This window comes from Oncorhynchus mykiss, chromosome 4, assembly GCF_057628025.1.
Source record: "Oncorhynchus mykiss isolate SJ-2025 chromosome 4, ASM5762802v1, whole genome shotgun sequence".
Lineage (NCBI taxonomy): Eukaryota > Metazoa > Chordata > Actinopteri > Salmoniformes > Salmonidae > Oncorhynchus > Oncorhynchus mykiss.
The window spans coordinates 73,685,578-73,710,350 of NC_143025.1; the positions used below are offsets into that span (position 1 = coordinate 73,685,578).

General features: G+C 41.8%; 2 protein-coding genes across 7 annotated transcripts in view; one reads left to right on the forward strand and one right to left on the reverse strand.

Moving 5' to 3' along the window:
- Positions 1 to 1,815, forward strand: part of syne1a (spectrin repeat containing, nuclear envelope 1a) — a 178,763-nt gene extending 176,948 nt beyond the window's left edge. Inside the window, 1 exon segment of the mRNA XM_090232997.1 lies at positions 263 to 1,815. Within this exon segment, the coding sequence (XP_090089123.1) occupies positions 263 to 533 (271 nt within the window). The 3' untranslated portion in view covers positions 534 to 1,815.
- A 125-nt stretch (positions 1,816 to 1,940) lies between these two features.
- On the reverse strand, positions 1,941 to 24,009 carry esr1 (estrogen receptor 1). 6 transcript variants are annotated; one of them, XM_021598362.3, is made up of 10 exons: positions 23,887 to 24,008; positions 22,644 to 23,074; positions 20,516 to 20,736; positions 12,767 to 12,883; positions 11,534 to 11,730; positions 11,165 to 11,318; positions 5,727 to 5,865; positions 4,645 to 4,778; positions 3,833 to 4,016; positions 1,941 to 3,534 (listed from the first exon to the last, which is right to left on the reverse strand). In XM_021598362.3, exons 2-10 carry the CDS (start codon positions 22,952 to 22,954, stop codon positions 3,258 to 3,260), a joined length of 1,734 nt encoding a protein of 577 aa, XP_021454037.1. In that variant the 5' UTR covers positions 22,955 to 23,074; positions 23,887 to 24,008; the 3' UTR covers positions 1,941 to 3,257.
- Positions 24,010 to 24,773: the final 764 nt, after the last annotated feature.

The following is a 24,773-nucleotide window of genomic DNA, read 5'->3' on the forward strand; positions in this document are numbered from 1 at the left end:
ATTATGTGTGTAGAAATTGCTGCTTTGGTTTGTGCATGAGTGTGTGTAACCTATTCTCTGTAGTGTTTGAGTAACCTTGTGTGTGTGTGTGATTGGTATGCTTACTCTGGTGTGTTGTTTGTTACAATCTTAACCCTTTTCACGGTATCATACCTCTATACAGTTTTTACTCATGTGTGTGTGTATATGTGTGTTCCTGTGTCTAAAATCATACTCTGCTATTTCTGGTGTGTCTAATGCCGTTCTCTCTCTCCCTGACCAGCTCTCAGAGCGGCGCTGGCTGCGCTTCCTCCCGTTCTGACTTCCCCCTGGTCCCCTCTTCCTCGTCCTCCTCGTGCCCCCCAAGGGGCCAGTCCTTTATCCTGAGGGTCCTGAGGGCAGCTCTGCCCCTCCAGCTCCTCCTCCTGCTCCTGATTGGCTTAGCCTGCCTGGTGCCCATGACAGAGGAGGACTACAGCTGTCACCATGCCAACAACTTTGCCCGCTCCTTCCACCCCATGCTGCGCTACACCAATGGACCCCCACCCATATGAGGGTCATCACTTCCTGGTTCCAGAAATACTTTCTCATCTGAATGAATGTCCCCTACTGCTGTACACCGGTGGACTCATGCCCATAGAAGAGGACCTCCTGGATTATATTAACATTCCCCCTCCCATCAGGACTCTCTTCCTCTGCTACACAGAGATGACATTCACTCATTTTAGACTCTCTAACACCTAACAAACCAACCGACTAACAAAAGCATCCCAAGGCTACATGGCCTAAACAGCCTCTATATGAAACATGTTGTTCAACACCCATCTACAAGATGAATGGACCTATACCTTGTGGAGCCCCTTATATCCAAAACAAATCTCTATTAGTTTTGTATTCTTTATAGTAATCTGTATTTTATTTTTTACAGTTTCAGAGGAAACGTCTTGAGTCTGAAGAAAAAACACAGCACTACTTATATGTTGGGAGCCAAAGTGGACTGTGCTGTGTGTCAGTGCTGCTGCTATTTATTTATTAACTCAATCAGCATTCGGTAGATGTTAGACTCAATTAGGCTAGGCGGCTTCCGGTGAAGTTTGAATAGCGAACATTCCCATTAGTCCTAGAGATCCTATAGAGCTAAAAGCTGAACCTAGAGCACTGACATGGGAGAAAACTACAGGGACATGACTGACCTGCAAACACATGTTGAAATACCTAATTGGTTATAGTTATAGTTAGTTTAGGGTTAAGGTTAGAAGTTTGGTTAAGATTAGGGTTAACTTTAGGATTAGAGTTATGGGTTGGTATGCCAGTCACGTCCGTTTAGTGGAATCCCACTGACATGAGCGCTATTGAATGAAGGTACTGCACTGAAGCCGTCCACAAGATGGCCGACGTCTTCCTCCTCGGGCCAAGGCAAGTATTTAACGTCGATATTATTTCAGTGTTTTAAAGCAAAACAATCGATGCAACAAGAAGAAACCAGTAAACTGACTTGTAAGATTCAGGTGATTTGTATAGTGATGCCTTTGAATATGGCAGTTATTTTTTGTTTGTTTTATTAGCATGCACTTGAAATCCCTTGCTTTAAAAAAAAAAAGCCAAACAATCACTGGTAGTGTTAAGTAGATGGATGTTATATAGTGTGCTTTGTAATAATAACGATGATGATGATGATCCTAACTGGGTGGAGACATCTAAATCACTGGGCTGTTCAAAAATGAAACTGTAAAAACAATGAAAAATGAAATGGTTATTTATGTATGTACAGTTTGCTAATGCTGAGCTAATGAATAATACTCTCTCTTTGCATAATAAAATACAGTACATATTAAATATTAGGCTTTGTATTCCTTTGAGTTTGCATTACTGAATAACACAAATGCCAGACAGTAACTTAAATATAATAGATACATAAAATATTTACAGTATTTATTATTATTATGTAAAATAATCACAAATGGGTTCAATTTCTTTATTCACAGCAATGCATGGTACATGAAAGTCAGTTGAAATGTGGGCTGTGCATGAACATAAATCACATACATCACCTGTACGTGTGGTGTGTGTAGACTACTGTAGAGCAGACTGATTCATCAGCAGTGGCGCTCATACGGTAGAACAAATGAAGGAGCAATGCGTTTGATCATCTCCAGATGTCTACCTTACACTCACATTATACAATTACATTAAATGAACATCAATCTGTTCAAGTAAGCATAGAAATATCCACATAACAGCGACAGAAAAGGCTAAATTACTTGAGGCCAATATTTTACTTCTGTTTTTAATCATATACAATGTCGATAACATATATGTTGTCAGTCAACTGAAATGCTGTGAAGTGTTCTGCACAACATAGATTATGAACATATTTACTCTAGAACAAAATGCAGTAATACATTAACAGAAATACATCACATTTTGTCATTTGTTTTTAAATATCTTCAAACACTTTGCTAGAACGGCTCAGAACATTCAAGCTTTCAGAAATGTTGGCTGCTTTTAAATTGATACATTTAAACAATTACATTTTCTAAACAAGGCACCTGATATCAGAATATTTGAATTTGTAGCCATAACCATAAAAAAGTATATATTCAATGTTTTGAATACATCCGTCTCAGAATAATATGACAAGCAGTCATCAATGTTAAGCTACAAAAGGTATACAATGCCCACATTTCCCTCACCTGGAGAAGTGCACTTTGGTCAAGGCACAGCTTGTGTCCACACAGGGTATAAAGCATTGATCTACATAGACTAGCTGCTCTATCACATGACTCTGCTGCTAACAGTGCTCCACACAATGGCTAAATACTTGGTGCAAAGCAGCAGAACGGTGAAACTGTTGCTAAAGCCACAGAAAAGAGAACTGACTCAAAAGTTGCAAACATGGTGAAAGGCAACGAAAATGTGTTTCTATTGGACAAATATAGGTACTAGTCCCTCCCCGTTTCATTTGGTTTGCTTCCTTTTGGTTCCTAGTGAATACATCCCTGGTGTGACTGAGTACATTTCAGTCCGTTGTGTACCAGTACAAAATGTGAACATTTCTAAATGTTTAATAGATTGCTGCTAAATCATTTTGACTATCTATCAAATGCAAATGAATCACTTCAATTACAAACAAATAACTAATGAATATGCACATTAATAAATGCATATTTTTTTATCCATTCTTACCTCCATACATTTCAAAATATCTCTCTCTATACATACTGCATGTAAATAGGACTTTTACATCTTCCGTATCTACAAATACCTATTTCTGTATCTCACGGAATGGGCATCTGGTCTGAGCTGGGGGAGCCATACTGGAGTACCCCGGAACCAGGGCTTCTGATGTGGGTATCCTGGCTGCCTCGCATCGGCCCTATGCTGGAGCCTGTGGAGGTGGTAGTGGTGGTAGAGGGGCCCTCGGTCTGTTCCCCAGCTTGGGCCACTTTGCCTGGGGATTGGAGCCGGTGACCGTCCAGCATCTCCAGGAGCAGGTCGTACAGAGGCACTTTGTTCTTACATTTTATGCTGTAAAGGTGCTCCATGCCTTTGTTGCTACATAGAGAATAGGTGAGGAGTGAGAAGGGATAGCCATAGAAATATCATCTATGGTAATAACCAAATAGGTGATGATAATATTATACTGGCGGCAGATAATATGAATTTCCTCTTTGGCTTGTGTAACCTGCCTCTTGACTTTCAGAATGTGAATTTCCTCCATTAGGAGTGAGTACCCTCTCATGTCTAGCGTGCTGTGAACTCCTCATCTTGTGTCTGATGTGTGCAAACAAGCACAGTGCCCTCCTCCCCTACATAGTGTGCCCTCCTCCCCTACACAGTGTGCCCTCCTCACCTCATATGTCTGATGTGTGAGAGCAGGAGCAGGAGCTGGGCCTGCCGTCTGGGCTGCTGCTGCACAGAGGCTCCTGAATGGCTGATGTGGTGGATGAGGGCGTCGGTGATGTTGTCCAGCATGCTTTCCACTGCCGAGCTGTTGTGGAGGGACTCCACAGAGTTGGAACAGAAGGAGAAGGCACCTAGAGGAGATGGAGAGAGAGAGAGAGAGAGAGAGAGGAGAGGTTATTGTACCTAAAATAGATTTTGTAAGGAAAAAAATAAAAAAAGAGACAGAGAAAGAGACAGAGGAAGAAGAAGAGGAAGAGACAGAGGAAGGGGAAGAGCCTGATGTTCTCAATGCAGCAACTGCTAACTCAGCAATCTATAAGAACAACAGACACAGAAACCTGCAACAGCAACCCTAGCTCGGGTATTTATGTCTCTTTCCCCTGTCTCAAAACAAACAGAGGAGTTTCTTTCTGTCAACACACATAGAACGGAGGGTACAGTTGGCATGGTAACAATTATGGGGTACATTGACGAAGAAGGACTTAGGATCCTTCTGTTCACAGCTAATGCGCTTGAGTGGCATATTGTGATCCACTGCTAAAAACAGTTCACCCTTCAACATTTACTAATGGGAAGTGGAATGCATTAGTCACTACTCCATGTTCATGAAGAGAAAAACACGTCTTTGCGTCACACACTTGTAATGTTCTCAATCCCATCCATGCTGGATCCAGGGTTGAACCCACATCACAACATGAAAACATACTAAACAAAGCACCATGAATAGCTTCGTAATAACACATAAACACAGCCACTCACCAGAGTTGAGCAAGATGATGGCTTTGAGGCACACAAACTCCTCAGGCTTCAGTTTAAGCATGCGGAAGCGAGACACAGTGGCCAGGAGCATGTCGAAGATCTCAGCCATACCCTCCACACAGTCCCCTTCACTCCTGGAGGTCAAAGGTCGGAATGAGACAAGTACTGTGCAACTCTCCTGAGTGACTGCAGCATTGGAACATAGTTGGTGCTCAGGGGAAGAGCAATAAAATCATACCGTATTTCTGAAGAGCAGCCATTTAGAGTAAGCTTAATAGCTGCCCCCTAACTCCAACAGCCTTCAAACCAGTCCTGCACCATTTACTAATCATGTCAAATGGCTGTGGACACTCTAGTGGCTAGCTCAGGGCCTGGTGTCAGAGGTAATGCTCTATAATAAAACTCTGATCAAATGGGAACATCACAGACATCAGAGAGAGACAGTAACAGTCCGTCTTCCTCTCTCTTTCTTTCATTTCTTCCTCTCCCTCTTTCCCCTGGGTCTGCAGCAGCTTCTAGGTAACTTGTTTACTTGGAACATGGTGGGGGAAAATGGAGGGAACAGGCTGTGCGTCCAAAATACTCTGTCTCCGCTCTCTCTCTTTCCATTTCTCCCTCCCTCTCTCTCTAACAGTGTCTTCCCTCTCTCTCTAACAGTGTCTCCCGTCTCTCTCTTCCCATCTCTCTCTCCCTCTCTCTCTTCCCTCCCTCTCTCTAACAGTCTCGCATGCTTTTTCCATCTCTCCCAAGAGTCATCACTTTAATTAAATTTCACTCCTCTCTGTCAAGTTTAATGTGTAATGACCGGGACATGTGCAGGTGAGACAGTGTGTTTTTCTCTCCAAGGGGAACATGATAATTAGACTCATTGTGACCTTTAGAGCTACACTGACAAGATACGAAGTGGAAGTGGAAATCTACAATGTTGATGTGTGTGTGTGTGTGTGTGTGTGTGTGTGTGTGTGTGTGTGTGTGTGTGTGTGTGTGTGTGTGTGTGTGTGCGTGCGTGCGTGCGTGCGTGCGTGCGTGCGTGCGTGCGTGCGTGTGCTTGTGCTTGTGCGTGTGCGTGTGTGTGTACACACCTGTCCAGTATGAGGTCCTGGGCGAAGATGAGTTTCCCAGGGCAGTGGATGGACCGCCATATGAGTCCGATCATCAGCACCTCCAGCCAGGAACTCTCCAGCAGCTGCACCTGGTCATGGAGAGACAGCTCCTGGAAACCTACCAGTACCAGAGACATGGTCACACTGGGGTCAAACCATATATAACCCACTATCGACCATACATTAACCACCAGTCCACTCAAACCTTTGACTGGCTACCCAGACTCCTTGTTCTGGCCAAACGCTACGCCAAGCACACAGATGTTAATTTCTTCTCCGCAATGAGTCTGGATCTGAGTACCTCCACGACCCTTCGCCAAATGCGAACACATTTGGAGATGTCTGATTGGTCCAGGAACCGATGGGTTGGGCCAGAGCCAGAACAAACGTAGGTAAAGCGACAGCTTGAAAATGTGTCATTGGCTTTGATACTCTAATGGTTATAGAGGACCCAATCGCTGATTACTTTGTTTTGTACAATGCCCCTCGTGTCCCTCACCACCACAAACAACTTCAACGATGGCAGTCAGACTAAGTACTGTATGAAGTGAACGACAGAGCAGCAGAATAATCTTGTGTAAGTCGTCAGGCTAATATAAACCCACTATCAACCATACATTAACCACTAGTTGACTAAAATCCTTTGAGATGGCCATGACTAATCTAATAGAAATAGTCAAATTGTCATTCAAATGAAAGAAGGTCCCGCACACACCGCAATTGCAATGTAATGAAAGTGATAGTTTCCTTTGAATAACATTTAGACATTTCAGTATAACAAAGACAGTATAGTATGAAGATAGGCAGAAACTGCTTCTCCAAAATAAATCCCCAATCACACTTGGCTAGCTAACGTCATGCGCAGAAACACGTTATCTGGTCTAACAGTCGCTGAACTACGCATGTGCATGGCGTCAAATCTAAGGCACTTCTTCGATATAAAGCTGTTTTTAACAAAAATGAAAACGTGTCTCACGAGTTTGGAGTAATACCATGTTCATATATGTAAGATATTGGCTTGAATCTAGGTGTTAATCTTGTGCTGTTAGATTTTGAGGAAAATTAACAACTAAGTAAGAATTTTTCACTTCTCTCATTGACTTCTCAAACCCCAACCTCAGCCTAGTCTGTTTGGTCGGTTTGGTGAGTGTTCCCGGAAGTCTTGCGATGTTGCGCCTCTGGGTTTAGAAACTCTGTGAGTATAATCTGTGATTGACTGGACCACTGTGGTTGAAGCATATCAATATATATTTCATCATGTGATACGTGTGGCTTTCCTTGCAGGCCTAAAAGAGAAACAAATAAAATAAAATCTAAATAAATCCTGATCTAAACTTTTTTTATTTTTGCATTTTTACCCCCTTTTCATGGTGTCCAATTGTTAGTAGCTACTATCTTGTCTCATCGCGACAACTCCCATAACGACTCGGGAGAGACGAAGGTCGAAAGCCATGCGTCCTCTGAAACACAACCCAACCCGGACGACGCTAGGCCAATTTTGCGTCGCCTCATGGACCTCCTGGTCGCGACCAGCTGCGTCAGAGCCTGGGCTTGAACCCAGAGTCTCTGGTGGCACAGCTAGCACTGCGATCTGAACTTTTTAAGATAAATGCTAAGCATTAAACTTCTTCCAACCTTGCCACACAACCATTGTGAATTGGCCAAACTGCAATCTCTGTTCTGGCACGGGTCCTTATCACCACCACTCAGCTGTCCTAATTCATATCCAATTACATCCCAATCACTTCCATTGTTCCTCTCTGTACCTGGCTAAATACTCCTGCAATTAAAACTGTGTGCTTTCAGGCTCTTAGTGACGCACACTGGAACAGCATAACAACATCCGTGTTGACTTAGACAGCGTTGGGGGGAGGTGAGCGTGTGTGTGTGTGTTGTGTGAGCGTGTGTATGTGTGTGTATTTAATTTATTTGGATCCCCATTAGCTGTGCATGGTCCCATGTGGCTCAGTTGGTAGTGCATGTGGCTTGCAATGCCAGCGTTGTGGGTTCAATTCCCACGGGGGACCAGTATGAAAATGTATGCACTCACTACTGTAAGTCACTCTGGATAAGAGTGTCTGCTAAACTACTGAAATGTAAAAATTAGCCTCAGCTATTCTTTGTGGGGTCCAAAAATATACAAGCACTACAAAATAATTAAATAGATTACATAAACATTTTATCCAAAACCAACTATTTCAAGAAAATGCAGGACTCTGAGGCAGTTTTGCTGTGAGGTGCAGCTTGATTTGTCTTTTAAGGCTCATCTTGCTGTTCGCTTGAGCATGCTGCGATAGAAGACTGTTCCATGCCACCACTTCTCTATACAGTGCTGTTTGCAGCCCAAAACCCACTATGAACTTGGGGACCGCGAAGAGACCCCTGATCGCATGTCAGGTATAGTATGCATGTATTTTAGCGCTGTATTTCAGTTGACTATACCAACATATTGGAGCTTTCAGCACAATATTATTTCTCATAAAAACAAGGGAGTGATGCAGTCAATCGCTCCTCTATACTCTGAGCCAGGAAAGACTGACATGCATACTGTTGACATTGGCCCTCTGTGTGCATTGAAGACGTGCCACTCTATTCTGGGCCAGCTGCAGCTTTCCTAGGTCATTCTTTGCAACACCTGACCATATGACCGGGCAATAATCAAGATTTGATAAAACTAGGGCTTGCAGGACTTGTTTGAGAGTGGTGTTAAAAACGCAGAGAATCTCTTTATTACAGACATACCTATTTCCATCTTTACTACAATTGAATCAATATGCGTTGACCATGACAATTTCCAGTCTAAGGTGACACCAAGAAGTTTAGTCTCTTCAACTTGCTCGGGGGGGGGGGGGGGGGGCTGCATTTTCTTTCTACACACTTTCTTAACATATTTGTGAACGTTCTGTAAGAAAGTGTGTAGAAAGAAAGAAAACAACCATTTTTCTTAGGTTTAGGAACAATAAATTCTATTGAAAAAGTGTGTTTTAATTACTAGATTACTAATCTCTTCCCTTCCCTGAAAATTCCACCCCCAATCCTGAATTGGCAGGTCTGAAACCCTACCAACCCTGCGACTCACAAACATCCCGCCCCCTTCTTCTGAAAATCCCACCCATAGTAATTGATTTACAGGTCTGAAATTTTATCAAATTTGTATTTGTTTGGCAGCTATATCCATAAATTACGGCCCCAAATCTGCAATAGAAAGAATCAAATGTAGCTCCATTAATATGGGTCATATATGACAGTTTGGACTAGAGCCAGGGTCTCCAACCTTTTCTTTCATAAAAGCTACTTCATACCCCCCAAAGAAATTGCAAGCAACTCATATACAGCCTGCATATTTTGTTATTGTGTAGGCCACATTTTATGAACAGAAAGAGCAATGCATACACAATGTAACTGCATTTTGGTTCTTAAAAATCACACATTTTGAACAAAAATTTGTCTTCTGGAGCCTACCTTGAGAATCTTGCATTTTTAAGATGAGAGAAAATAAAAGTGTTTTACATTTGAACAAATCTGTAGTCTGCAGGCTAAAGGCTACTACTAGGCTACAAAAAATTATTTTCCAATAATTTTTTTAATTGCCATTCTGTTTAATAGTGTCCTTTGGAACAACAACCACAAGTTACATATTTGACAACACATTGTAAAGAAACAGAATCATCATGAAAAGTATGAGGAACAATAAAAGTGTAATCTCAGCAATCACATTAATTGACCGTTCAGCTTTTCCTCAGACATTGACTTTTTTTGGCGCCCGTTGTTGCACTGTTGACATATTTCTTTTTTAATTGACTTGTCTCAGCAGCATAAATATTTGATAAAAACAGGGTATAAATAGCTTATTTGGTCGATATTACTTACCAATCCAGAGCTGTTTTATTAAGATACAAATATCCTGTGCTTTTTCATTTGGCACACACAGACACAGCTTGGCTACATGCTTGGATACATGCTTGGATACATGCTTGGATACATTGTAACTGCGAAGCGGACATGGGGTTCTAGCCTGACGACACACTAAATTCTTCAGCTGCTCTGTAGTTCGCTAATTGCTACACACTTTAGTCTGAGACTGCCATCATTGAAGTAGTTTGTGGTGATGTGGGGCACAAGGGGCGTTGTAAAAAACAAAGTCATCTTTGAATGTGTCATCTCTAACCAGTTACAGTATCAAAGCCAATGAAGAATTTCCAAACTACCACATTACCCACATGTGTTCTGGCTTTGGCCCAACGCATCAGATTCTGGACCAATCAGACAGCTCCGAATGTGTTCGCATCTGGTGGAGGGTCAGAAAGGTAATTAGATCCAGACTGATTGCTGAGAAGAAACTAAGGTCCGTGTGCGTGGCCTAGCATTTGGCTAGGCGGCCAGGCAAATGGGGCTTGGACAGGACTGTTACTTTTGCAAATGAATGAAAACATTTTAACAATGTGATTTAACCGATTGAAGTTGGGAAAACAGATGGCAAAAATGCAAATGGAGTTAAATGCCGGTAAACAGCTTGGAGGGGATTATTTAACAGATTTATAATTTTCACTCTACTTGCGAGCTACTCATTGACAGCCTGCGAGCTACCGGACATGCAGTTTTCTGCTAAGGTGCAACCTTTGGTAGGCTGATGAAAGGTCACTCCGAGTCAGAGGCTGAGCTACAGCTAGCCCAATCAGACATGCCCGTTCTCATCTGGGTTCTAACAGGCAAAGTGAAATGATACAATTAATTCTCTTGTGGTTCATGGTGTGACAACACCATTGGACATGAAACAACGATACAAATGTAACAACAGCGCGCAACAAAATAGATAACCAATTATATTTTGCAGATGTAAACACTAGTGGTGCAACTAGTGCTTTTTAACTGCACTGAACCAACACAATGACAAGGGAGCAAAGCAAACTTTCAAGTGGTCAACGCCATTTATCTTGAGGTGATGGGGGAGGGGGTGTAAAACGCAAACATATAAAATCTATTTTTATTTATTCATATGAACTTTTAAAATGACAAATTACCCAATGGATCATCATTTTCTGGTTAATAAGTGGCGGTGCAAAACCACATGTTGGCACCCCTATTTTGAAAGCACCCGGTCACTGCCACTACCAAGGCCTGACACCACAGGAGGAGAGAGGTTGCGTAAGCAGCTGTGTGATTAGACAAGGCCATAGTCTAGGACACATAGCGAGTGCGTATGGTCTGCTTTGTGTGTGTGTCTGTGTGTGTGTGTGTGTGTGTGTGTGTGTCCGTCAGTGTGAGTGAAAGAGAAAATGAGTCCTATTCAAGCCTTGTTGGAGTGATTTTACCTATCTGGATAGTAAAAATCTAGCTGGTGTATTTTTTAGGTTTGTAATGACAGTATGTGACATTATGACATCATCTATCATTTCTGTGCCGTGTTAGGTTCTTGCCTGGTACTTTCTTAGCCCAAGCGATCATGTGCACCAGCTCCTTGTCAGCCATGCTGGTGAGCAGGGTCATCATGGTGACCTCTGTGTAGGGGCGGGCCACCTTCTGACGAGAACACAGGGCCGGAGGCTCTGCCCCCTGCAGCAGGAACAGCACCTTGGGGGAAGAGCAGGAGGTTATGACAGAGTTAGAAAAGATCAGCACCTTGGGGGGGTGGCACCACTTATTCAATTCCAATTGTACCCCTGGAGTATGTATGTGAGTAAGTGTAATAATAATTTGTGTGTTACTTTGTGTTTCCACGTGCATATTTATTTATACTAACTGACTTCTTTACTGCTGTTGCTTAGAGATCTATGACATGTTCAGACCTGTTCAGGAGGCATGGTGATTCTGGGCCCACGCCATCCTCCACCACCATTGAGACTGCTGCTGCTGTTCCTACCCCCGTCCTGAGGGGGCGCTGTCCTGTGCTCCAGGTCACCGTAGGGTTTCTCTCTGTCACCAGCAGGGCCACAATACCGCTTATCCTTCCTGAGAACCCGCCCACCGCGGTCCTTACGCAAGCCTGGGGTATAGAGTAGAGTTAGTAAAGAACAAGCACGTACACACACACACACACACAAACACACACAAACATATACATACAGTACCTGTCAAAAGTTTGGACACACCTAATCATTCCAGGGTTTTTCCTTATTTTTAGTATATTCTACATTGTAGAATAATAGTGAAGACATCAAAACTGTGAAATACACATATGGAATCATGTAGTAACCAAGGAAAAAAAAGTGTTAAACAAATCAAAATATATTTTACATTTGAGATTCTTCAAAGTAGCCACCCTTTGCCTTGATGACAACGTGGCACACTCTTAGCATTCTCTCAACCAGCTTCACAACACTATTGCATGCTAAATGTTTCTAATCAGTGAAAGATGGGCAAACAAATAAATGATCTACCACTTCCACTTGTCCAGCCAGAGATCAATTAACCAAATACACAGACAGAGATTCAGTGAAACAAAATCACATTGATTGATTATCAGACAAGTCACATGCTTTTGGTCTGGAGTAGGACAGGCTACTTACTATATGAGTAAAGAGAAAAATCCACTAGCAAAATGTTCTGATCATCTAATATATGAGGGATTTAGAATAAAGATGATTATTAGCCTCAAATTAGCTAACATTTCCCCAGCCTAATTCTTACCAGATATCCAAACGGAGATTCAGTGAAACCAAAAATCGAACATGGATTGATTTATCTAGAGGAGTCCCCCACGCTTGTGAGAAATGAATAAACTATGCTGAAGGCCTCCATGTTTGGATAATGTGCAATTACATGTTTTACCAATCTGCTGTGCATGTTGTGTATTTTGTAGAATTGCATTAGTGCTACATTGGGGGGAAATGTTGTAATTTCCCTGGTCATGTCATGTCATACATTTTTGGGATACCGAGTGGTCTCGGTGTCCCGGTTACCGGTGTTAATCTGTCGTCTTAACTGATGCTACCCGTTTCAGACTACTGGGGCAAGCCAAACCAAGACAAACTGTAAACTGTGTGTGTCCATTGTGAGTACCACTGTGTTCCCTTACTCACCTCCTTTCACCATCCCCACTTCATAACACTTTCTGAGGCGGCATGCCTGGCAGCTCTTCCTACGATTCCTGTCCATTGTACACTGGTTAGTCGCAGGGCACATGTAGTCATTGTGACCTGAAAAAAAAAAAAAACTGGGCTGAGACCCCCCATTCCAATCACAAGGACTGCCGCACATGTTGATTTTTCATGTATCTTTGGCATAGAGGGAATTAAAATGTATGATTACCATGGAGACCAGCTGCGTTCTGATTATGTGTATTTTGCTGTGGGATGTCCACCATCCCCTCAAAATATTTTGTATGTCATTTCAGATTCCTCTTCCTTACAAGGTCAAATTAACTCAGTTACCCAGGACAACATATTGCACTTTATCTTTAGACTGAAAGAACATTAGGTTATGGTTTTAAAACATGTTCACTTTCAGTATTGTGGTGTTTATGGCATACAACCTACTATACCAGACACTCCCTTTCAGTCGTTCTGTTGTCTTTTGACTAGTGTTCTTTCTCTACAGCCAGTGTAAGCCCACCATTAGCAATAGCACTAAAGTGGTCCTGGTAAATGACAGTTACACCTCAAAGTTCTTCTCTCTGTATGTAGGTAAGGTCCTATTAAAGTGAACCAGACTTGGTCCAGACACCCCCAGACTCATCAGAATAACCCCGCTCCATGACAACTAGCTTTGATGTGGCCCTGATGGATTGGAACTAAATATGTCGGGTTAGAGATTCAAGCCTGATGCTACCTTAGCCTGATGCTACATTAGCCTGATGCTACCTTAGCCTGATGCTACATTAGCCTGATGCTACCTTAGCCTGATGCTACCTTAGTCTGATGCTACCTTAGTCTGATGCTACCTTAGCCTGATGCTACCTTAGTCTGATGCTACCTTAGCCTGATGCTACCTTAGCCTGATGAGCCCTAGACATTTTATGAGCCTAAACCCAAAAAACGTATTGTGTTTAAATGTATTCAATTTTGAGTTTGCATCTCAATATTACACTTTATAAACAACACAGAAGACTCAACTATAACAAAACCGTTTGACATAGAAACACCAGATTTTTGATAGATATTTTTAAATAACATTTATTAATTATGAAAATTTGAAGAAAAAAAATACATATATATATATTTTTAAATAATTATTTATTGAATATTCGAAACATACAATATACTTGCAATAAAGCCGCTCAACAACTACATCATACCAGTCATCCAACAGACTCCCATTCAGAGCGACACACAGAAGCATCCAGGGTCAATGTCCTGCTCAAGGGCATGTTGACCGATCTATCACCAGTCCAAAAAACATGAACCCGAACCTTCCAAGATCACCCCACAGTTCCCCAATAGCTGTCCCTCAACTAACCCCCCAATGCACCAACAACCAAGATAATGTATTTTTAAATAATACATTTAAAACAAAGGACATCAAGGACAACTCAAATCATAACAGCAATACCAACTGTATATGTTTGTGTGCATGTCTGGCACTATTACATGTATGTGTGTGTTCTTGTATGTGTTTATTTGAATGAGAGTGTGTGTATATGCATGTGTACAAACACCTGCACGGCATCAGCCTCAGGCAAACCGGCATTAGTTGTAAAAACACTGCCACTTAGTGTCATTCAAATGTACTTTTATCTTTGACCATCATTCTATCTCTCACACAGCAACTCCACTCCCACTTGTCTCCAATTCCACATCCCAACCCTCAGCTTCCCTCACCCCACCCACCCCGGGTTTCTATGCAACACATATCTTTCAACTATGCGGTGATGTTTAATGTACAATTTCAATCTATCTAATCGAATAGAATCCACAGATTGCGAGTTGAAGATAAATACTTTTACTAAAAGTATTAGTATATTAGTAATTGACTGACCCGGTCACTCCAGATCTCCTAACAGTACTATTCCTAGGGTCAATTTTAGATCAATGCTATGCATTTTCAGCCATTCCTGAACCTGAGACCAGAAACAGGCTACCTGGGGGTCATTGATTGTATCCTCACAACAAAATCTGCAGAGCTTCGATGATTTTATGCCCCAAATATTCAACATTTTGATGGTGGCAAGAATTCTATATAATAATTTTAGCTGAAAAGCACAAGTCTTGAATCTTGCGTTATATATCAACTCATACACCCTGTACCATGGACTCGGTACATCAAAAATCTCAATAAAAATATGAAAAATATTCATATCATTCCACCCACGAGGCCACTAGAGGGCGATTTGGTCATTTGACTGCAGGAAAGGTCTACATAAAATATGTTTTGTTGTCCTTCTCTGCATAATTTTAATGACATGCTTGAATAATATACGACTAGAATAAGATGCACACTGCTTTGAATGGAGCATTGAATGGTTATGGGTCTGAATAAATAACTGCTATAGCCCCGGTTGGAACTGGGACAATAATTTGGCCTTGGCATTTTATCCACACCAGCCCACATCACAGTGCGTGCTGCCAACTCCACAGAGCCCCAGACCAACATTTTCCCTGGTGTCAGTGGTGTCATTAAGTTTTACATTTGGTGGCAACAGCCCTTGATTTGGTCGAGCCAAAATCATGAGTAATCATCTTATAAAGTAATTCATAGTGCTTTATTAAGAAGTATAATACATATACTGTACTACTGAGGAAAATAAATACATGATTTAATCTAACACATCCAAGCAGGAATGCATGATTCAAGATGACATGGACTCTACATGTGTTGAATGTGTTCCACAGGGATGATGGCCCATGTTGACTTCAATTCTGCCCAAATTGCCTGGACGTTCTTTGAGACACTTAAATATTTTGTCTTGCCCATTCACCCTCTGAATGGCACACATACACAATCCATGTCTTAAGGCTTAAAAATGGAATTGGATTTAATAGGTGACATCAATAAACATTCACCAGGATTCACCTGGTCAGTCGATGCTACAGAAAGAGCATGCGTTCATAATGTTTTGTACACTGAGTGTAGTTGCTATGTTTTACTGTTAAAATAGGACTGATTTTTTGGGGGGTTCAATAGAGATTAATTACATACATCTTCATGTGCAGTAACCAGGGGCTCAATATTCACTGGGGACGGGGGGACATGCCCCCCCCCCACATTCTGAAATTGCATTTTTATACCGCCCAGTTTTATCATAGAATGTGATACAAAATGAGCCAACGGCGTGCTTTAGGACCATGCAGACGCCTCTGAGCGTTTGGGTAGGCTATTTGGAGTGTTTATCTGACTGGATAAAAAAAATAAAAAATGATGTCCTCCCCCACTTCCAAAACCAATGTTGCGCCACTGGCACTAACTAATATCATAGGCTAATCATTTGGGGTTCCATACCTGAGAAAGTGGAAACTCAAAACACATTACATTTAACTCTAAATATAATAGCCACTGCTAGTAGCCATGTATTCATCCAACAGTAAATTCAGTGTCCTAAGAAAACTTTGCAGACCTAATAGGCAAATGCCCTCTCAATGACCGGTGCAAATTGTGCACATGCACCGCTCCACATCTCAAAGCCATGTCAAGTATCTTGGTTGTAAAATAGTTGCTATTGAGGTGAATATGGAGAAAGAAAAATGTAATCTACAGAAAGCTGAGGCCCTCCTGTCTTCGACAAGGACAAGGGGATGAAGCTTCCAGAGCTGTGTTATAGGATCAGAACACATTGTTATAGAACACATTTTCGCTCATCACAGTAGCAGGCCTCCACGAGAACACATGCACAGTAGCAGAGCAGACACTTTCATTACAGCAATCATGAGAATAATGCACTTTACTGTTTGACCAAATCATGGTTTTAGCATCCCAAAAACTAGGACGTTTTGAGTGAGGTTACAACATAGAATGTGCTCTTTCTATGTTTAAAGGCACCCTTTACAGCGATCTTGCTGTCTATGATCTCGGATGTCTATGATCTCGGATGTCTATGATCTTGGCTGTCTAACTGATGACAGCGTTTGAATATGAGTTTGCATGAGCTCAGCTCAGCCTATCACAAAACCAGGCAAGCCCATCTTGGTAGGGGTGCGTGCAATAGCCCCGAGACTGCCGTGCAGCTCCCCCAGGACTGCCGCACAGAAAAAATGTATATCAGCCAACAGAGAGGAGCACGAGATTTAATTTCATTCAACTTTCTAGAGCAGTGGTCACCAACTGGTCGATCCCCAAGGCATTCCTAGTCTATCGACAAACAGTTCTATAAAAACCGAACAATAAAGCCTTGTGTTCCTATTTATTTTATTTGTCTTGGGCTGTTGGCGGTAGGTGCACCTGATTCAGCTGTCCTGCATGCCAGGTGGGCAAAATGTTGCCATTTTGAACCATTTAATGTGTCTGAAGGTACAAACTCAGCCTTTCCAGCGGGCCAGAGAGCATATCAAGTGCACTATATGGCCAAGATTGCTCAGATGACCGTGTCTACAGTAACGTAACAGGCATAAAATAAATATACAGTAAAATGGATACTGTGATCTCGGCTTGCATTTTGATCCAGAAAGTGACCACTGTGGCAATTGTGATTGAATCAGCGCAATATTAGCCACTTTCAATGCATCATACCAAAACAAAACAAACTATGCAAGATATTTTGTTGTAGGAAGAACGCATAGGAGTAGGATTCTATTTCACTGACACGCACGACTCAGCCTGTACTGTACACAGACTGGAGCGACATAACCAATCAGAGCTGCAGTTGGCCTATATGCAAATAGCACATTGCCATGTATAGATCTGTGCCATTCACTTTGAAGTGGACTGTGTTACAGAACTTCATGTAGCCACATGTGCACATTTAGTTCATATCCTTTGCTAGTAAGTGAGTTAATAGCCCAGTTATAAATAATTTGTAGTCAGCAATAAAGGATTGATTGCTTTGAAAAGCGATTCAGGTAAAGAGCTTGTTTTTGTCTTAAAGGGGCAGTGTGTATTTTGAGACAGGCTTGAATAAACTAAGTAACCAATAGACAGAGGGTAGCATAATTTGCCTGATTGTCTGTATTAATGGTATGGGAATAATAATGCATTTTATTTTGTAAAGTGGTTTCTTGCATCAAACAACACAACAATATATTTTTTTAATATCACAGACATCTCCTTGACTGAAGAACAAGTGGATAAACAGGTTCATGTCAAGCTCTGCATGTTTTTCAAAAGTCTCATGGAATGTAGGCCTACATTGAACACCACACATTGGCTGCTACTGTATGATAGAAGAGCTATTTCCATGTTAAAATGTTATGGGATGCATTTTCTCCATTGTTTTTGATGGTAGGCCACTCTGGTAGGCCTACATTATGATCAAATAGCCACAGTAACCTACTTGGCCACTGTTAAAACTGTAACTTAAAGTGGGTACATCCTCAGTGTTCACAGGAATTTGTAAAGAATTTTCACAACGTTCAAGTTTCCATTCAGGAAACCTGAAATTTGCTCTGTGCCGAAAGGGAGAAGCCAGTGAGAATTACACATGCGGAGATAATCCATTCACCTACTCTGCATCTCACAAAGACACAGCGGTTAGAACCAAAAATGTAATATTTGGACTCTACAGACCAAAGGACAGATTTCCACCGGTCTAATGTCCATTGCTTGTGTTTCTTGGTCCAATCAAGTCTCTTCTTCTTATTTGGTTCCTTTAGTAGTAGTTTCTTTGCAGCAATTCGACCATGAAGGACTGATTCATGCAGTCTCCTCTGAACAGTTGATGTTGAGATGTGTCTGTTGAACTCTGTGAAGCATTTATTTGGGCTGTAATTTCTGAGGCTGGTAACACTAATGAACTTATCCTCTGCAGCAGAGGTAACTCTGGGTCTTCCTTTCCTGTGGCAGTCCTCATGAGAGCCAGTTTCATCATAGCGCTTAAGGGTTTTTGCAACTGCAATTTAAGATACTTTCAAAGTTCTTGACATTTTCGGGATTGACTGACCTTCATGTCTTAAAGTAATGATAGACTGTAATTTTTCTTTGCTTATCTGAGCTGTTCTTGCCATAATATGGACTTGGTCTTTTACCAAATAGGGCTATCTTCTATATACCATCCCTACCTTGTCACAAAACAACTGATTGTCTCAAATGCATTAAGAAGGAAAGAAATTCCACAAATGAACTTTTAACAAGGCACACCTGTTAATTAAAATGCATTCCAGCTGACTACGTCATGAAGCTGGTTGAGAGAATGCCAGGAGTGTGCAAAGCTGTCATCAAGGCAAAGGGTGACGAATCCCTTTGAAGAATCTCAAATATAAAATATATTTTGATTTGTTTAACACTTTTTTGGTTACTGTCACGGCTGTCGAATGAACTGGACCAAGGTGCAGCGTGGTGAGTGTAAGCCGACAAAAACAATTATCCAAAAACCAACCGTGACGCTATAGTGCCAACAAACAAAGACAACTTCCCACAAAGACAGGTGGGAAAAGGGTAAGTAAGTATGGTTCTCAATCAGAAACAACGATAGACAGCTGTCCCTGATTGAGAACCCTACCACGGTCAAAACATAGAAATACAAATAATAGAACATAGAATACCCACCCCAAATCACACCCTGACCAAACCAAATAGAGACATAAAAAGGATCTCTAAGGTCAGGGCGTGACAGTTACTATATGATTCCATGTGTTATTTCATAGTTGTGATGTCTTCACTATTATTCTACCATATAGAAAATAGTAAAAATAAAGAAAAACAAATGGAAGGTGTAGTGTGTCCAAACTTTTGACTGGTACTGTATATACTGTAGACTCCCAGCTTTCATTTGACACCAAATTGTATGTGTACCTATGATCACACTCCATACCCAATATTATTCAGATATATTAGGCCTATAATTACTGTGGCATTAGCTATGCTGCAACAAATGTACCTGTCACAAGAAAAAAAGTGACCAGTTGGTGAGATGAAACATGCATAGTGGAGGTGTCATAAACACCCATAAAACCTAGCGGTCAAGCAGGGAAATGGTTCCAATTGTTTTTCCACCATTCAATTACTAAATTGAGCAAACATTAGATAGTTAATCCAGATGATTCAGCAGTCTTGTCCAGATCATCCTGGCATTTAAAGTTCTTTACGATAGCCACATTCATTAATTCTAATTTCATTTTGGGCGGGGGGGGGGGGGGGGGGGGGGGTCCAGGCGAATATATTGGTAAAACTCACCTTGTCCTGGAGAGATTTACACGCTTATCAAAATGTCACAAAACACAGCCCTTATTTTAAATGTTTCTAAAAAATAATAGTGGAAAAACAATTGGAACCGTTTCCTTGTTCGACAGGTTTTATGTGTAGTATGACTCATACTGTGGTACTCTATTGTGAACTGTGCTCCATACTGACATGCGCTGTCTTTCCCCACTCCGTCCCCATGTGGCACCAATGATATGCTTTGGATAAAAAAAAAAAATCTGTGGTGATTGGCTCGTGATTTGGTAGTGGCAGAACCAATGAGAACATCAGATTCTCCGGGAAAATGTCAACCAACGGCCTTCTACATACTCCCAATATGGTTCCAGACAGGCTACACATTTAATTCACATATAAGTGACCTGGCCAGATATACTGTACATTGACCTTACAAAGCTTGATAGGAGCCACACACACACACACACACACACGCACACACACATACACACAGATGCATGACCACATGCATGTGCACACACACACACTGCATTGACACAGATGTTGGGAAGTGGAGTGGGATATAGTAGTAGGGATGAGAAGAGGCTTACCTTGGATGCTCCTTTTGAAGAAGGCTTTGCAGCCCTCGCAGGACCAAACTCCGTAGTGGTACCCAGAGGCAAAGTCGCTGCAGACCGCACAGTACCTCGTCTCGTTGGCCATCTCAAACACCCTGACCCCTGACCCTGCTGCACTGTACGACTGCTGCCTATCGGAGGCGATGCAGAGCTTCTCCTCTGACGCTGACAGCTGATTGGTTACCACACTCGACCTGCAACACAGGGTTTGTCAGATGATTGTCTTTGCTGGGATGAGTCAAAGATTGTCAAATAAATTGACAAGATAGTTCATTGACCGCTCTAACAATGGAAATACAGTACATGTCCTCAAAGATGGAAGGCAGGCGAGAGGAGGCGAAATCAGATGGGACCATTCAAGCCAATTAGAGGGCAGATACGTGTGTGAACAACAGGTCATGGAGATAGATAGAGGACTCATCTTTGTATCTGTACCCATTATAGCGTCTGTGACAGTATGGGCAGTACCATTGAGGGTATCTCCATTTTAAAGTAGTCAATTTTCTTCATCATTGGCTGATTGCTCCCAACTCATATGAATCCCCACCAAGTTGACTATATTAAATTGGTCAACATGGGTTATATCCATGATGAGTTCTCTATCTATCTCTATGACAAAGGGCACAACTCCAATATAAAGTCGTTGTTTTTTTAATTGCCGAAATGCCACTTATATCAGTGCATTCGTAACAACCTAACCATTACGTAACTTATATGAGATAAATGAGCCTCACATAGCGATTTAGCAATAAAACATTTTTTATTTACTTCCATAAAAAAAATCCATAAATTATGGTCTTATTTTTCGTGGAAACCTCTTGCTTCGCCTCTCTGGATGAGTCAACCTGGAGTTGTACTTTGTGACATAATTTTTTCAAGATGACAGAACTGAAAGCTTTTTTACAAACTCGTTAATTCAAATGTGCCTTTCGGGCAACATAAAATAAATACGATTGAATTGGTTTTCTCCTTTTAATAGTGTGCTGGTTGTCTTTAAAAGCATACTTCTCTAATGACCTTTGCCTTGGTTTCAATCTAAGTGCTTTGAAAACATGGAACAACCAACATCAATTTCTCTGATAAAAATCTCACAACTGTCAGACAATGATCTTTTCTGATTCAATAGAGAGTGAAAGGTGTAATAGAGGTTCACACCATTGAGCCTTTCAATCCCTCAAAGGACAAATTGAGCCAATTATAGCTAACAGCAGCATCTTAGATGAATCTGCTATCCCTGAGCAACTAGACCTGTGTCCATCTCATTCTGAAAATGAAATGTGCGTGTGTACTTCTGTTGTTCTTACGTATTGTTCTTTTCTCAAGGTCTCCAGCAAAGTCGTTAATCGGAGGGATTAAAGCGCCGTTGCTACGGCTTTATAAACGCTCACAATAGCCTAAATATTTCTCTTCTGATAATGAATTAATGATCTTTCATTTTTAATGACGATAACCTAGTACAGTAATGTTACATATACAGTATTTATATAATGAGCATAATACCCAACTTTGAGGACTAAACATGATTGAAAATATGTAATAAAACGAAGTCCTGGGTATATGTTTAGTTTTAAAGAGTCTATTTTGGGTGACTATCATTATTTGTTGGCCAGACAATCTACTAAAAAGATGCTAGAGAAACAAAAGTACACAGAGCAAAATAACAAAATGGTATCCCCTAAAGACTGAAAAAAATATTACTGTTAATGTGGGATAAGAACAGTCAAACAATGAAGGCAAGAATAAAAAAAAGCCCAAACCTCTATATCTACAGTATATATTCACTCAATATAGGTTATCACTCTCTCTCTCTGAGCAAAAATATCATATGGGTCAGGACATGCCATATCTTTATTGAAATGCTCTGTCATAATTACATAATCAGTGGTCTGGTGTACCAGACTTACAGGGACATGGCAGCTGTTGAAAGATACTCCATAGTCAGCAACATACACTGTCCAAATAACAATGATCAAATAAACATCACATCACTGATCTCACTCTCTCTCTCTCACACTCATTTACTTACATTACAACAACACATGTTCAGCCAGAACAGCTGATTCCCATATACTAAGGCTCAACGACAGCTTAGATCACTCACCTATATAAGGGTGTGGACGAGGTCTCCAGGTAGTATGACTGGCTGGGGAGACCATGGTGGCTTGGGGGGTGGAGGAAGGGGCTGAGCTGGGGGCTGAGCTGGGGGCTGGAGGACACAAACACCAGTGGGCCGGTGGGACTGCTGCCCAGGGACTGCATGCTGCCATCCGAAGGGGGTCCGTGGGCATCCTGGGGGGTGGTGGAGTAATAGAGAGGGGCCGGGCCTTGGGCAGGGGCTGTGTAGTCATACCCTCCGTCCAGGTAGTTAAAGGCGGCCGCCCCACCACCTCCGCGTGTCTCCTCAGGGTACATGTTGCTGTTGGGGGTGGTCGGCTGCTGTGGTGAGAGTTTTGGGGGGGAGATGACGTGGCTCTCCAGGGTCGTTCGGGATCTGAGAGGAGCTCCGAGAGGTTTGGAAATCTGCGTATGGGACTGTCTGACCAGCATCACATTCACAGAACAACAGCAGTGACAAGCAGCTTGGTTTAGACTGGCTCACTAAGGGGTGGGAGGGGAGAAGGGCTCTGTTCTGTCTTCTCTCTCTCTTTTCTCTCGTCCCTCTCTTGCTCTGTTTCTTCCTTAACAGCCCGTGCGAAGCAACTCAATACTGGCTGTTGGGCTGAAGAGGAAGGGAAGAGGCATTCACTAGGTTCTCTCTCTCTCTTTTCTCGTCCCTCCTTGCTCTCTCTTTCCCTCCCAGGTTCCGCCTGGAGACAGCCCAAAAACATTCCTCCCTCCCACTTATTTTTGAGAGGCAGAGCTTTTCTCTTTTCCCTTAACTATCGACACTGCTGTGGGAGAGGGATGGAGGAAAGGACAACAAGTGACAGATATTTCGAGATAGAGAGCAAGAGAGAGAAAGAGAGTGAGAGAACGAAAGAAAGAGGCAACCACTCCAACAACTCCCCTGTCCCCTTACATTTTTTTCTAAAATGCAGCTTATTTTTCTCTTCCCTGAAAAGCTTTTAGAGGACGCTGCTAGGCTCCAAGGAGAGTTACACCCTGGTGTGACTTCCTCTCTGAATGCTTATCAGTCATTTAGTTACATGTACTGCCGTGGCCCAGAATATCACTCCTTTCTGACTCACTCTTCTAAGAAGTTAAATCATTATTAAATGTGTCTATCAGTGGATTTATGTGCAAATATGGCAAAATTCGACAAAACAATTCCACGAGAAGGAAGCAATAAAATAGGAACCCATTACATGAAATACACACAAAGACGTCATATATACAGTACTTACCTTATGGATCAATATTCAGCTCTTTGGGTCTAATCATGAGCATTGTTGTGTTGAGTGGTTCCTCTTTCTCCCTGTCCTCTCGCTCTCATCCCTCTTTCTGAGATCTGGCTTCGCATCACAATGAGAAAAAAAGAGATTTAAAAAAGGTAGAAACAAATGAACGCAGCCGGATCGATATTGATAGTGTATCTCTAGAGCAGGTCAACATGACACAGCAAACAGTATGTGAGGTCAACACCCTTCTGATGCCAACATTATGCAACTCCCAGTGGGGAAAAGATGAGAGGATTCAGACATCAGGCAATGCATGTTCTTATATGTTCCCCCTTTTCATAGCCTAAATCTATACAGGAAAACAGAATACAGCATTGCAGTAAGATCACCAAACTACACTGACTAAATCACTCTCTACTGTGACCAAGGAATAGCTACTAATTTAAAGTACATTTTCTTGCTATCATTGGGCCTTTCAAGAGGAATACCTTATCAACGATATTCACTGATCAAATATAAACTATTATCCCGCCAAAGCAGCAAACAAAGGGGTTTCAAGTACATGCTGCATCATGATGAAATTCAACCAATGTTTGAAAAGTCATTTAATGTCTTCCCCATTCCTTTAGGTAAGTTTCAAGGGCGTACAAGGACAACTCTTGACCTTCAACCTACACAGGAAGATAACTCTGTTTCTCTAAAGGAATAACGGTGTCACTTGTTGAAATGCAGGGTGTGCCTAGCACAACACTGTTATTACTAACTTAAGACTACTAGTATTTCCAGTCCTCAACGTGTGCAACAATTCTCAGTACATAAAAATGGACAGATCAGCGCCCCATATTACAGTATGAAGATGAGTGTCTTCATTTCCACAAACAATTCAGTGAGAT

Bases quoted from the DNA above. Each gene is read 5' to 3' on its own strand.
- esr1 (XM_021598356.3), bottom strand. From the start codon at position 23,089: ATGCTGGTCAGACAGTCCCATACGCAGATTTCCAAACCTCTCGGAGCT. The intron at 12,884-20,515 runs GTAAGCCTCTTC...TTTTTTTTTCAG, and splicing joins CTTCAAAAGGAGCATCCAAG to GTCACAATGACTACATGTGC. The intron at 3,535-3,832 runs GTGAGGAGGGCA...TTCTCTATGTAG, and splicing joins TCACACATCAGACATATGAG to CAACAAAGGCATGGAGCACC.